Raw genomic sequence first — 15,447 nt, 5'->3', positions numbered from 1 at the left:
TGAATGGATGGCTGGCTGTCCCTCCCACTGCCTCTGAGATCCAGAGCTGGGTTTTAGAAGAGGCAAGGGCAGGAGAATGATCGGGAAGGGGCCCTAAAGAGTGAGAAGGACCCTGCACACCTCCAGGTTCACAGGTCCAAAGGCTTCAGGAAGAGAGCCAACCCCTTCCCTGGGGACTCCAGAGCATCAGAGCATTGGGGAGGGGAGGGAGGAGAAGGAACTTCACGCGGAAGTGTTGATGGCCCCACCCTGGCCCAGCCCCACTGCCACTCTCCTTCATGACCTTGGCAGAGCATCTTCTTCTGGAAGATGGTGAGAGGGCCGCTTCCTGCTCCCACATTCTCAGAGCCCCAGGTGCCCTGTCCCCCTTCCCCTCCAATCCCCTCCCTCACCAAGTGTCTCACCTGGAGTGGCTACAGGAGGGGGCAGACCTGCCGGGCTGGGGGTCCCAGGACAGGGGGAAGCCATGCCAGCAGCCCAGAGGGCAGGCTTCTGTTTACTTGGCTGCCCAGGAGATGGGCGGGGCCTCCCAGGGGAGGACAGAACCTTGCATTTAAAGGGCCTCCACTCAGGAGTGGGCTGGGGCTGTGGGGGAGGCTGAGTGGGGACCTGTGGGCTCGGTGGCCTCTTGTGCACTAACCTCTCTGTGGACATCACTGCAGCCCCTCACCCAGCACCCTGACCCTCGCCTGGACCCTGCAGGGCCACCCTCTGGGCCAGCCTCCCATCCTTAACCCTTCCCATTGCACCCAGCAACCCTCTGAGATCAATCCCCAGTCATATCTGCTCACCTGCCCTGCTCAGGGGCCATGACAACCTGGCACCCAGAGACCACCAGCCTGTCCCACCAGCACTCTTCCTCCTGACTCGCCTCGGGTCAGCCTGGTGTCCACAGCTGCAGCCTGTGAGTGCTTTCAGGGCAGCTGAGGCCTTGATCCAGCCTCAGCTGGCCTATCCCTCCAGACCACGGGGCTCCCACAGGCATTCCCAAAGTCCTCAGAGCCCAGTCAGCAGTCCCCATCTTCAGCAACTCCAGTAGTCCCTGTGAAGTGGGTCAGACCTCGCCCCAGCCACAAAGAGCTCATGAGGATTTCGGTTCCCTCAAAGTGGGATCAAGCGTTGGTGGGGACACGAGACAGAGAAGGGAACGAAGCCTGGGAAGACGCATCCTGGCACAGTTTTACCGGGGATGGCTTCAGAGCTACTTCGCCTGCCTACAAACAGCAGTGGGCTGCTGTGTCCCCAGCAGGTGTGGCCTGCGAGCAGCTTGGCAGCCAGAGATGGCCTCAGGGAAAGAAAGGTAAGTGCTCCCAGGGGCCTGAGCTGGGGCCTGGCTCCTCACAAGGAGAACCCCAGCCACAGACTGGGATGTGATCGAGCAGTCAACGCCCCTGGTGTTTGAGTGTCACTCATACCAGGCTCTGTTACCATAGCCTCTTGTACAGCAGGGCTGCAACACAGAGCAGGATGGGGCTTGACCAGGGAACAGGGGCCTCCTCCCCTCTCCTGATCTCTGTATTTCTCCACCTCCACCTCTCTGTGCAGTTGACTTAAGAGGGTGCCCTTCCCACTCTCCTCTGCAATGCAACCCTTTCAGGTTCTGGCTCATACTACCTCCTCCAGGAAGCCCACCTGGACTGCTCTGTACCTTGGAGCCTCCCAGGCATGGCTGGCACCCCCATCAGAAGTTACCTGTTTGGATATGGTCGCCCCATTGCCTTCTGTGGGCTCCCATGTGTCCTGGTGATGACCTCAGGCTGCACATGGTCTCATGTCCAGGGCCCTGCCATTCGAGGCCACACCCTCTGAGCAGCTTGGGCTCCAGCACCCTCCGCTGAGATTCCTAGGTCAGTGCCAGCCTCAGACTTAGGAAGGCGGGCATGTGGGAGGTAGGGAAGGCCAGGGTTGTCATGGCAAAACCCTGTACCCACTCTGTCTTCCCACCCCCCTGAGAACCCCTCAGAACAGGCCTGGGCCACCTCCTCTGGGCCAGACTTAAAGAAAGGCCTGCCCAGCCCCAGCAGGTGAGCTGGAACCCTTCTCCCCAGATAAGCCACGCCCCATGCTCTCCCCCACCTCCAGCAAGGCTGGGGTGCAGCCGAGGAGATCCAGCAGAGGCCGAGGCTCTGAGTGGGATGCTCGAAACCTGTGGGCTGTGCAACCTCCTCACCTCCCTGAGCCTCGCTTGCCCGTCTGTGAAATGGGGCTGAAGACCTGAGGTGAACAGAGAAATAAATGGGCCTTTGAGAAGGGACAATACAGTATAACAAAGCTGGAATTCAACCTGCCCTTGGAACATCCCCTCACCCTGGAGGCCTGACTTCATGGCCACCTCATAAGGGGACCTTTGTAGTTGAAGACCCTCCGATCTTATGCGGGGTGGGGCTGGGCCTGGAACCTGCCACAGTGCTGCTCTGAAAGGCACACATGTGTCTCACATTCACTAGTATAAAATGACAGACGTGGAACGGGAAATCGAGCTCCCTGCATTCCTGCATGCATGGCACCTGCACAGTTCCTTCCCGTTATTGTCCTGTGTGACACCCCCCCAGTGAGGTCACAGTGCTGGGATCGCCCCCACAGGCACAGTGCTCAGGAATGTGGAGTGTGCCTGGGATCTGCCCTCCAGCCATGAGGTCTACACCCTCTGCTTCCTCCATCCAGGCCCTGAACGCCATCTGTGGTCCCAAGAAGCAGTGTCCCAGTGCCCTATCCAGCTTCCACCCCCAAGCCTTTCCTGAGCCCCTGCTGGGCCAGGCTCTGAGCTGGGCGTGGAGAAGGAGGGGAAGGCTGAAGCCCAGCCCTCCCGGCACTTGTAGGCAGGAGTGTACCCAGCTCTCAGACCTCAGAGTCAGCCATGGTGAGTGTAGTCCTGTATTCACATGACTCACATGTGTTTTCCACCTTCCAGTGCTCCAGCCAGATGCCCCCTGACACCAATTCTCAAGGCAGGCGCAAGTCAACTTCAGCTCAGCCTGGTGGGCTGCGGCTGAGCGACGGTCCTGAATGGCGGCTCAGCTATCAATATCATTGTGTGACTGCGAGAGGAAGAAAGAGTTCATCCTGATATGCTCATTCTGCCGACCGCCACCGAGCACCTCCTGGGGACCTCGCCCCAGCTGGCTAGTGGCCTCTAAACCAAGCTGTGTCAGTCAGGGAGACATCTAGGCTATTGTAACAAAGCACCCCCAAATACAGTGGCTAAAACAAGACAGAACATTTGTCTTCCTCCTGCAACAGTCCAGTCAGTGCAGGCCTCGAGGGCAGCTCTGCTCCTTGGGGACACTCAGGGGCCCAGGCTCTTTGGCCTGTGGCTCTGCCCTCACCCGGGGTTGGGTGTCCTCATCTGCAAGACTGAGGTGCAGCGGCACGTACTGCATCCCAGCCCAGGAGGGGCAAAGGCAGTCATGGGCTGACAGCTTCCTATGGAGAACACAAGGAGACACTGCCCACACCACTTCTCAAATTCCAGGGCTGAGGATTTTCTCTTGTGGTCCCCCTTGGCTGCAAGAGAGGCTGGGACGTGCCATCCACTCCTGGCTGGCCATGTGCCCAGCATCTGGAGGGACAACCTTCCTGTGGCGGCAAGAATGAAGCCGACCCAATGCGTCTCAGTGTGGGCTCCCCTGCAGCCGAGAGTGTGCACTTCTTGGAGCTGCTGTAACTAATTACCACCAGCCTGAGTTAAAGTCACATCCCTGGGCCAAAACCAAGGAGCCAGCAGGGCCACGCTTGCCCCAGAGGCTATGGTGGAGCCTTCCTCACCTCCGCCGGAAGCTGGTGGCTGCCTGCCTCCAACCTTTGCCTCCGGGGCCTCACAGCCTCCTTTCTGTCTGTAGTCAAACCTGCCTCTGCCTCCCTCTTGTAAGGCCACACATGATTGCATTGGGGGACCACCTGGATAATAATGTCCCTAAAGATTCTTAATTTCATCACAGCTACAATGTCCTTTTTTCCCATAAAAAGTAGGTTCCGGGCATGAGAACATTGATACTTTGGGGGCATTTCTTCTGCCTACCAGGCAGATCCCAAGGCAGTAACTCAGGGCAGGCGTGTTCTTGGGACGTGATCCCAGGAAACACCATGGGATGGGGGAGGAAGAGAGACTTGGAAGGTGGGAAGCCGGAATGGCGTTGTCAAGCACCCAGCATCCTGGAAGCCACCGGGGCGTGATCCCACTGGGTCACCCCATCAGAGGGATAGGGCTGAGCTGTCTGTCCCCGCCCCCAAATTACGGGTCAAGGCTGCTCCCAGGAAAGCTGGATTCCCTGGTAGCTTCAGCAGTGGCCAGAGATGCCCCCAGAGAGAGAAACACAGGTGATGGCAGGTGAAGAATAGGAATGACGAGAGCCCAAGTGCGGGGTGAGGGGACAAGAGTATCTGCGCTCAGCCCACCCTCCGAAGCCTGTTGACTGTAAACTGGGAGGGCGACAGAAAGAAACCCAGACGGAAATGCCATTAGGAAAGGGAAATTTGCAGGGAGCTCTGACAGTATCGAGGTGGGCGGGGGACACTCTGTGTCCATTCTGTGACCTGAGATGGCCTCTCAGGGAATGATGCTGAAGCAGGGGCTAGGCAGGCCTTAGGAGCAGTGTGTGCAAAGGCCCTGTGGCAGGAAAAGCCCCAGCCCCTAAGGACCATGAAACATCAGCCCAGGAGGCCTGTGGCTGGTGAGCAGTGAGCCAAGAGGAGGCTGAGGGCACCGGCGAGACAGGGGAAATGTGGGGGACGTGTAGGAGCCAGCCCCTTTCTCCTGCCTGGGGCCATGGCCCGACATTCCTTCCTCTGCCATCAGCATTACCCCCTCCCCCCAGCAGCTCCCCCACTACACACTGGCCTTTGCTTTCTCCTTCAGCAGATCAGGAAAGCCCCGCCTTCCTGAGGGACAGAGAAGGGTGTCCGGCAGAGGAAGCCTATTGGTGGAGGCATGCAGGCCCCAGGCCCCAGGCCGCAGGTGGTGGCTGCCTACGGAGGAGGGAGAGCAGGCTTGGCTGGCCTCCCCAGAAAGGCCCCTCCCAGCGCTCCCCCCGCCAGGAGTTATTTTTAAAATCTCATTTTCAGAAAGCGGAGGAGAAAACCTCTTTCTTTTGCCTTTTCTCCACTCTTTTTTCTGTGAAAGTGTAGGAGTGGGTGTGGAGGAGGAGGGGAGCCCTGGAAGGTGAGGAGGAGCCCCTGGCCAGTGTCCCAGCTTGGGGACCCAGGCCTGCTGCTGTCCGGGGCTGCCCCACCCTGCCAGTGGGACCCTCCCTGGGCAATCTTGGCATAGGGAATCCCCCATCTGCAGGACGGGGACCCGCCCAGGGCTGGGAGGTGAGCACTGTCTCTGCCCCCCAAGGGGGGCCTCAGTCCATCCCTGCTGTGCTCCTGAGAGCAGCAAGGCTCAGAGAGGACAGACACTCCCTCAGCCGGGAGCGCAGAGCCCCAGCAAGAGCCCAGAGCCCCGCCAGGCCACAGCTGCTAGGGAAGGGCCAACCTTGAGGCCCTGCAGCCCCACTTGGGGATCCCAGCGCTGCCACTAGAGGCTGGGTGGGGAGTGCTCAGTAGTGGATGTTTGTGTTTTTCTGTGGTAAGAACACTTAACATGAGATCTATGCACTTAACAAACATTTAAGAGTGCAGTGCAGCTTTGTTAACTATGGGTGCAATGTGGCACGGCAGACTTCCGCAACGTATCTTCACTGAGACTTTATCCCCATTCAGCAGCAATGCCTCCTTTCCCCTTCCCCCTACCCCCTGCCCTGGGAACCACCATTTTACTCTCTGCTTCTGACTTTGACTCTTAGATTCCATGTAGAAGCAGAATCAAGCAGAATTGGCCTTTCTGGGTCTGACTTTATTGCACTTGGCATGAAATCCTCCAGGTTTATTCACGTTGTCTCGTGGCAGGTTTCCTTCTTTTTAAAGGCTAATATTCCATTGTGTGTATATACCACATTTTCTTTCTTCATTCATCTGACCAGAGACGCTGCAGGCGTTTCCATATCTTAGCTATCCTCAACAAAGCCGCAGCCATCATGGGAGTGCAGCTATATCTTCAAGATCCTGGTTCCATTTCCTTTGGCTGTAACCCAGTAGAGGGATTGCTGGATCAGATGGCAGGTCTATCTTTAGTTTTCCGAGGAACCTCCGTGCTGTTTCCTATATTGGTTGCACCATTTTACATTCCCACCAACAGGGTACAAGGGTTCCCTTTCTCCACACCCCGGCCAACCCTTGCCATCTTGTCTTTTTGATGCCAGCCGTACTAACAGGTGCAAGGCGATCTCACTGTGGCTTTGATTTGCATGTCCTGGTGATTAGTGATGGGCACCTTTTTATATACCAGTTGATTATTTGTCGTCTTTGGATAAATGTCGATTCATTACCCACTTTTTCATTGGCTGATTGGGTTTTCTGCTCTTGAGTGACAGCAGTTCCTTATAGATCTTGGATGTTAACCCCTTATCAGAGAAAGGGTTTGCAAATATTTCCTCCCATTCCACAGGCTGCCTTTTCATTTTGTTGTTTCCTTCGCTGTGCAGAAGCTTTTGAGTTTGGTGTCGTCCCACTTGTCTATTTTTGCTTTTTCGCCTGTGCTTTGGCTTCATATCCAAAAAATCATTGCCAAGACCCATGTCAAACAGCATTTCCCCTGTTTTCCTCTAGGAGTTTTACAGCTTCAGGCCTTACGTTTACGTCTTCTGTGGGGGTGTCCACTGGTCAAACAGGGCCACTGTCTCCTGGGAAGGGAACTTCAGGGAGTCAGGCCTTGGGGCAGCAGCCAGGGGAACTGGTAGTGGGACCTAGCTGAACGAGGGGCATGGGTGTCCACCTGGCCCCTCCTGTCACCTCCAGTCACAGCACAGCCCCCACCATCCCACCACCCAGTCAGGCCCAGCACGATTGAACAAACCATATCGAGAATAAATGCTATGGGAGCCCAGAGAAATCAGGGATGGCTTCCCCAAGGAGGTGACCTGGGTGGGAGTCTCCAAGGACAGATACAAAAGGGCAAAAATGCTCTTTCTTTAGGAAAGTGTGGGGTAGGGCGCATTCCAGGAGGAAAGCACTGCACAAAGCCTCAAACCTGGCTGCAGCCTAGGAACCCCAGGGAGTTGGGCAGGGACAGAGAGAAGGAGCCTGAGAGGCCAGGGAGCTGCCCCTTCCTCACTGAGTCCAGCCCTTCCTCATTGCAGGCGAATAGCAGGAGGGGGAACGCCCTATGCAAAGGCTTGGTGGTGGGAGCCACGTGGCGCCCTCAGGCAGTCACTGCTCCCAGGGGGTAGTGCCTGCAGCCCCAGGTCTAAGACGGTGGGATGCCAGGCACCCCTACTCATGACGCCCTTTCTGCGGGTCTCTGGCTGGAGGGAGGTGCGGCGGGGAGGGCGCGTGGGCTGGGTGGCACGTGTGCCTCTCACAGGCCCCCGGTCCAGGCCGTGCCCTCCCGCCGCGCGAGTCCTGCCTGGGCCCGCAGCGCCATCTGCCGGCCGCGCGGGAGGCCGGGTCGCGGAGCCGGCGGCGGGTGCCACTGGTCCAGGGGACTCGTCCTCACGCTAGACTTGGATCTGGGGACCTGAGTTTGATACTCATTTCCACCACTGATTGCTGTGCGACCAGTCACTGGCTCCTGGCCCTCTCTGAGCTCCGCCTCAATCCCGGGGCAGTGAGCAGGGAGAGGCCCAGGCTGCGAGAGGAGAAAGCGGCCACGCTGACCCTCGGTCCTGCTCCAGCACTACAGATGGGGAGGAGTGCACCGTGAGGCACGGCGAGGTTCCCGGGCACGCGGTCAGCAGAGAGGGGGCTGGATTTGATTCCGGACAGCCTGCCCAGCCCCACAGGCTGAGCTCCCAGGCTGTCCCCGCTCCTGGTTCCTTCCACTGGAGAGGATCCCAGAGGAGTCAAGCACCAGCACCCAGAGGGGAGCCCAGCACATCACAGGTGTTCAGACTCAGGCCCAGAGGGGAAGTCACAGCTCCAGCCCCGGGACCTGTCACCCGCACAGGGACCTGGACTTAGCAAACAAATAACCCAGGCCAGATCATCCACGGGTCTCCCAGGAGACAACTGAGGCCCAGAGAAGGAAGGGGCAGGGCCGGGACCCCTTGAGGACACACGTCTGAGCACGCACGCACAAACACGGGCACACACGCACGCCTGCTGTCCCCACAACACAGACCCTAGAAAGGATGCTGTGGACACTGGAACCATTGTGACCTCAGGGGTGAGGTCAGGCCTGCCAGGGCGGGGGAGGGTCAGTGCCAGAGACAGGGCCAGCCCACAGGCGTGAGGCCAGAGCTAGTGGTGGGTTCCTGTGGGTCTGCACTGCACCCCAACCATGGACGGGCAGTGTTCTGAAAGGCCACATAGCCGCACCCCGACGGGTAGAATGTCGTCAGCCATGTCCCAAACCTCCAGGTCAGCTCAGCCCCAGCAGGGACCCCCTGACTACCCACCAGTACTCAGCCTTATCTGTCAGGGGAGCCTCCCTGCAGGCCATCCAGGGGCCCCTGTGCTGAGGAAGGAGGGTCCTGCCCCCAGGAGCAGCCTGCGGGGGTTGGAGGGGGATCAGGTTGGAGGAGAGGCGGCCAGGACTGCGGAAGCTTAAACTGGAGTGAGGGCCTTGCCCACATAGCCTACACCTGTGAGGGCCAGAGGGACCGTGGCCTGTGTCGCCAGCAGTGCCCGAAGGCTGTATGAACGGGTCAGTGACTGGATGGACAGACCGTCCACCTGTTTCTCTGAGCCTTGGTTTCTATTCGGCACAATGGAGATGATACCACAGCCAGTGTTTCTGCAGAGATTTAAGGGACATGAATAAAGGAAGGTTCCTCCACAGCCTTCCAGGGTCCCCAGGGCGCCCCAGTGTCCCAGGGACCTGGACAGACACAAAGGGCATCTCTACCTTCCTGTGTCTGACAGGCAAGTCAGAGCTGTCTGGCCCCCAGCCCAGAGCCCCACCTGCCCCCTCTATGGGGACCCAAAGCAGGTTCTGCTGTGCAGACACTCATCCACCCGGGCTGGGGCCCACAGCGAAGCCATGGGGTCAGAGTAGGCTTCCCAGTTACAGTCCACGCTGGTGAATGTTCTGGGAGTGTCTCGGTACCTGCCTGTGAACTCAGGCATTTCCAGCCCTCGCAGTCCCGGTTTGAATGTTGTCAGGCCTCCCTTCTCTGCCATAGCTTCTGTTGCTAAGCCGAGAGTGCTCCTCTGCAGATGTTTGCTAATAGTGTGTTCACATCGTTTTTCTATCTTTAAAAATACATTTAACTCTGGAAGCCACAGGGGCTGCGATGTGGGTTTGGAGGGGCAAGGTATGGGCCTCGCTGGTGCCTGCGGCCCATGCTGTGACCGCTGCTGTGCCTGGGGGAAGCCGGGCTCTAGCTCCAACAGGATCCTCACAGCCACTCCCAGAGTCGGCCCCAGCCAGGTTTGTCTGGAAGGTCACCCTTTCCAGGATGAGGGAACTGGCTAGTTTTCGGAGAGGCCACAGGAAGGAGGTGGGTTCCAGAAGGGGTAAACTGTGTGTTGACCTCTCAAGGTCAAGACAGCAGGGTTTGAGGTCCTCCCCAGAGCTGCTCTGGCCCTGAGATGCCAAGAGATGTCAGAACATGTGATCTCCAGGACGCAGGCTCTGGAGCTCTTCCTACTGCAAAGCTCAGATGTGCAGAAATGCAGCTTCTCAGGCAACCCCAACCTTATGATGCAGTTATAGGATGGAGAAGACTGGTGGGTGTCTTCCTACAGCCCTGGCAAGGGGACAGAAAGAAAGGAGGAGAAGGAGACATGCTCTGGGCAGAGGGGCCAGGGAAGCAGAGCCTCACAGGGTCCACCGGAAGGCATTTGGGAAGCTGGATCTGGTGTGATGATTGCAGGGGACAGACTGGATCCTGGAGAGGTGGGAGGGCTGTCACAGTGCCATGTCCAAGGTCAGGACTGGGCCGGTGGTGGCTCTGGATACATCCCCTGCTATGAAGCACTCCATTCATTCCGCCAGTATTTGCTAGGCACCTGCTGCATGGACCAGGTGTTCTAGGTGTCAGGGATACTGCTGTGAACAAAAGAGATAAAGACCCTGTCCTCATGCCTTACCTTCCAGGTAGGGAGACTGCCAGTGAGACCAGAAGCAGGAAAGTAAACGATATGATGTTACAGGGCGAAAAGTGACATGGAAAAAAGAGAGGATGGGGAGAAGGAAGTGTGGGGTTAGGATTTTAAATCAGTTCTTCAAGAAGGTGACAACTGAGCAAGACTAAAATCAGGTGAGGGACTGAGCCAGGCAGCCATCTGGAGGAAAGGTGTTCCCCAGACGGAAGGAGTGGCCACGCAAAGGTCCAGAGGTAAACGTGCACCCAGTGGTGGGAGCGCCCCACCACCGCAGTGGAATCAGCAAGGGAGAGCAGAAGGAAATAAGGGCAGAGAGACCACTTTTGTTCTTATGTGTCTTTTTTCTTTTCAATTACAGTATGTTTACAGGTGATAAAATTCACTATTTTTAGCTTATAGCTCTCAAATTTTGATAAATGTATATAGTCATGGACCCACCATCACAAACAAAATATGGCAGTGGGTGCATGACTCCCAGACAGCTCCGCCTCCCAGACACTCCCTCCTGTCCCTCGGAGGTGAGCTCTCTCCAACTCCGAGTCCCTGGGAACCACTGACCTGCTCTCTGTCTGTAGTTTCACCTTTTTCAGAATGTCATAAAAGTGAAATGACACCACATGTAGCTTGTGGAGTCTGGTTTCCCTCCTGGAGCATCCATGCTTTCGTGTTCATCAGTGATTCACCTCTCTTGTTGCTGAGTAACTTTACTGTGAATGTGACATGGTTTGTTTATGCATTCCCAGGGTGAAGGACATTTGGATTATTTCCATGTGGACATATCATAAATAAAGCCAGTATAAATGTTTGTGTATATATTTTAGTCAGTAGTCATTTCGCTTGAGTGAATGTCTAGGAGTGGGTAGCTGAGCTGTTTGGTAAGTGTACATTGACTTTATTAGCAAATACCAGCCTACCTTCCAAGAGGGCTATGGCACTGTGCATTCCCACCAGCAATGCATGGAAGCCCAGAGCTATTCTGCAACCTCACCAGCACTTGGTATTTCCAGTGTCTCTGATTTTAGCCGTTTTAGTAGATGTGTGGTGATAGTTCACTGTGGTGTTAGTTGGTTTCCCTCGTGAGGAATGTTGAGTGCTTTTCAGGTGCTTCTTTGCCATCCGTCTGCCTCCTCTGATGTCTTGTCCCAGTCTCCTGCCTGTGTTTTCTTAGGCTGCTTTGCTTTGTTTTGTTTTGAGAGTTCCTTCCATATTCTGGAGATAGTCCCTTATCAGATATGTGATTTGCAAATACTGCCTCCAAGTCTACAGCTGCTCATTTCTTAATGCATATCCCTTAATCTAAATAAAAGAGAGGGGGACCAGGTGCAGTGGCTCATGCCTGTAATCCCATCACTTTGGCAGGCGGAAGCAGGAGGATCATTTCAGCCCAGGAGTTCAAGACCAGCCTGAGCAATATACAGAGATCCTGCCTCTATAGTAAAAAAATTTTAAAAGATAGGCAGACAAGGTGGCTTGCAACTGTAGTCCTAGCTACTTGGGAGGCTGAGGCAGCATTATCTCTTGAGCCTAGGAGTTCGAGGCTACAATGAACGAGCTATGATTGTGCCACTGCACTCCAGCCTAGGCAGCTTTCTCTCTAGAAAACAAAAATAAAACAAAGACAGAGGGGATCTCTAAAAGAAAATGATATTTATTCAGGAATAGGCATGGCAATAGTAATACGTGTGCCATAGTAAACCACATGCCTATTCAAGGCTGGGGCAAGGGTAAGTTTTTAAAGGCAAAATTAAAATGATTGATTATGTACGTTGTTCTGAAATAATAATTCTTGGCTACAAGGGTCAGTAACAAGGGTGGGGTGAGTCCTAGGTTGGAAAGACAGTTTTCTGGGCAGACAACCAACCTCACAGAAGTATTTGTGTGTGTGTGTAAGGCTGCAGTTGGCCTTTGTGCAAGGTTGTGGGTTTTGCAGAGTCTTTTGTGATAGTTCTTGCTGTCAGGCATCTGTGCATGAGAACCATTCCTTTATGGCTTCCTCCAGCCCCATTTATCAGAGTTTTAACACAGTGACTCCATTTTGATTCCGACAAGTTTCACATATCTTTCAAAAAGCAGAAGTTCTTAATTTTTATGAAATCAAATTTATCATTTCTTCTTTTATAGAGTGCTTTTGGTGTCACATCTAAGAAATCTTTGTCTAACCCAAGATCATACAGATTTCCTCCTATATTTTCTTCTGAAAGTTTTAGAAGTTTAGGTCTTACTTTTGGGTCTTTTTGATCTTTTTGAGTAAATTTTTACATACGATTTGAGGAATGGATTGGGGTTTTTTTTTGCATGTGTCTATCCAATTATTTCAGCACCATCTGTTGAATGCTTTTTTAATAGAGTTGCTCTTGCACCCTTATCAAAAATCAGCTGAAGCCAGGCACAGTGGCGTGCATCTATAGTCCCAACTACTCAGGAGGCTGAGGCAGGAGAATTGCTTGAGCCCAGGAGTTCAAGACTGCAGTGAGCTATGACCACACCACTATACTCCAGCCTGAGCAACAGAGTGAGACCCTATCTCTAAACAAAACAAAACAAAAAGAATCAATTGACCTTATATGTGTGGGCCTTTTTCTGGAATCCATGTTCTGTTGCACATATTTATATTTATGTGCTTCTATCAATATTACATTGCCTTGATTACTACAGCTTTACAATAAGTTTTGACATTGGTAATTGTCCTCCAATTTGGTTCTTCTTCAAAATCATTTTGACTATCCTAGTTTCTTTACCTTCCCATATGAATTTTAGAAACAGCTTGTTGGTAACTACCAAAAAAAAATTCCTGCTGGGGTTTTTATTGAAATTGCATTGAATATTTAGATAAAGTTAGAAAAAATTAACATCTCAACAATATTGAGTCTTCCAATCCATGAACATGGTATATCTATTTATCTTCTTGATTTATTTCATCAATATTTTGTAGTTTACAGTATATAGACCTTGCAATTATTATTAGATTTATGCCTAAATAACTCATGATTTTTGGTGCTACTGTACATGGTACTTTTTTTATTTCAGTTCCCAATTGTTCATTGCCAGTATGCATAAATATGAATACTTTTTATTGACCTTACAATTTGTAAATTTGCTGAACTTATTTTTTAGTTCTAGTAGGCTTTTCTGTAGATTTGGAATTTTCCACTTGTATAATAATGCCTTCTACAAATAAAAATAGTTTGCTGCTTCTTTTCCAGGCTGTATGACTTTTATTCCTTTTTCTTAACTTCTTACATTGATTAAGTCCACAGTCTAATGTTGAATGAGAGGGGTAAGAGCAGACTTCTTGCCTTATTCCCAGTCATGTGGAAAAATATTTAGCCTTTCACTATAAAGTATGATATTAGCTGTAGGATTTTTATAAATACTCTTTATCAGCTTGAGGAAGTTTTCTTAATTCCTATGTTTATTTTTGAATAGATGTTTAGTTTTACCAAATGTTTCTCTGCATCTATTGAGATCATTATATTTTCTTTCCTTAGTCAGTCAATCTAGTGAATTATATTGACTGATTTTCAAAATATTCAGCTAGCCTTGTATTCCCAGGATAAGCCCCACTAGGAGATGATGGATAAGCTTTTCTGTATACTTTGAATTGTTTTGTTAAGAAAGTTTGTGTCTGTTCATGGAAGATATTAGGCTGTAGTTTTCTTTATTTCCTAGTTTTAGTGTCAGGTTTTGCCTCATGGAATGGTTGGAAGTGTTCCTTCCTCTTCAATTTTGTGGAAGAGTTTGTAGTATTTGTATTATTTCTTCCTGAAACACTTGATAGAATTCAACAGTGAAGCCAACACAGCCTAAAATTTTCTTTGTGGGAAAGTTTTCAACTACATATTCAATTTTCATAATATAGGGTTATTCTTGTTATTTAATTCTTGAGTAAGCGTTGGTATTTTATGACTTTAAGAAATGCGTCCCTTTCATCTATGTCACCAAGTTTATTGGCACAAAGTTATTCAGAATATCCCTTCATTATTCTTTTAATGTCTGTAGAACCTGTAATGATGTACCCACTCTTATTGATGTTAATAATCTGTGTTTTCACTTTTTTGCCCTAATAAATCCTGCTAGTGGTTTATCAATGTTTTCATCTTTTCAAAAAAATCACCTACTGGTTTCATTGATTTTTCTCTATTGTTTGTTATTTTCTATTTCATTAATTTTTGCTCTACTTTTTTTCTTGAGTTTAATATGCTGGGTTTTTTCCTAATTTATTCAGTTACAAGCTGATTTTAGACCTTCATTCTTTTCTAATACAGGTGTTTTAATTTGCTGCACCCCAGGGATTTTGATATGCTGTTTTTTCACTTCTGTTTTGTTCAAGATACCTTTTACTTTCATTACCATTTATTTCTTCTTTACCTATGGATTATTTAAAAGTATGTTGTTTAGTTTCCCAATACTTAGGTATTTTCCACCTATCTTTCTGTTATGATTTCCAATTTAATTTCATGTGGTCAGATATCATGTTTTGTTGGATCTGAATCTTTTCCAACTTGCTAAGACTTTTTATGGCATAGAATATAGTCTGCGTTGGTCAATGTACCATGTGTATTTGAAAATAAAGTTTATTCTTTTGTGGTTAGAGTTCTATAAATGTCAATTCAGTTATATTGGTTAATAATTGTTTGAGCCTTTTATATTCTTACTGATTATCTGTCGACTTATTTTATCAGTTATCTATAGATGGGTATTGAAATTTTCACCTAAGATTGTTGACTTGTCTGTTTTTCCTTCTAGCTCTAACTTCTTTGCTTTATGTGTTTTGAAGTTCTGTGACTAGATGCATGAACATTTAAAATTTTTATATCTCCTTGATTAGTGAACTGATTCTCTTTGTCCCTGTTATTTACTCTAAAATATACTTTGCCTGATATTAATATAACCACACAGTTTTTTTATATTTGTGTTAGCATGATATATCGTTTTCCATCCTTTTACTTTTGATTGATTGGTATCTGCTATATTTCAAGTGGATTTTGTATAGGCAATATACACTTGGCTCTTGCTTTTTTATTCAATTTGACAATCTCTGCTATTTGATTGTGGTGCTTTAATCATTTATATTTAATACGACTATTGATATGATTTGGTTTTAGTCTACCATCTTGCAATTTGTTTTCTCTTTGTCTCATCTCTTTTTGTGCAATTTTTTTCTCTTCTTCTGCCTTTATTTGCATTGGGTATTTTTTATGACTCCACTTTCTCTCCTTTGTGGACTTGCTAGCCACACATATTTTGTTTTGTGTCGTTTTATTATTTAGTCATTGCTTTTGGGTTTCTAGTATACATGTTAACTTATCTCAGTCTACCTTCAAGTGAAATTATACCTTCAAGTAAAATTAAAGTATAAGCATC

The 15,447-nt window shown here is 50.5% G+C and overlaps 1 protein-coding gene across 1 annotated transcript in view; it reads left to right on the top strand.

Moving 5' to 3' along the window:
- Window positions 1-8,233: 8,233 nt before the first annotated feature.
- The window catches only part of MROH5 (maestro heat-like repeat family member 5), a 70,493-nt gene continuing 63,279 nt past the window's right edge, over window positions 8,234-15,447 (top strand). The window contains exon 1 of the mRNA XM_011990155.1: window positions 8,234-8,394. Within this exon, the coding sequence (XP_011845545.1) occupies window positions 8,315-8,394 (80 nt within the window). The 5' untranslated portion in view covers window positions 8,234-8,314. The remainder of the gene's footprint in view (window positions 8,395-15,447) is intronic.

The sequence above is a fragment of the Mandrillus leucophaeus genome, unplaced genomic scaffold, assembly GCF_000951045.1.
Source record: "Mandrillus leucophaeus isolate KB7577 unplaced genomic scaffold, Mleu.le_1.0 Scaffold371, whole genome shotgun sequence".
NCBI lineage: Eukaryota > Metazoa > Chordata > Mammalia > Primates > Cercopithecidae > Mandrillus > Mandrillus leucophaeus.
Note: the sequence above shows the minus strand (reverse complement) of the source record. Positions and strands in the feature narration are given on the sequence as shown.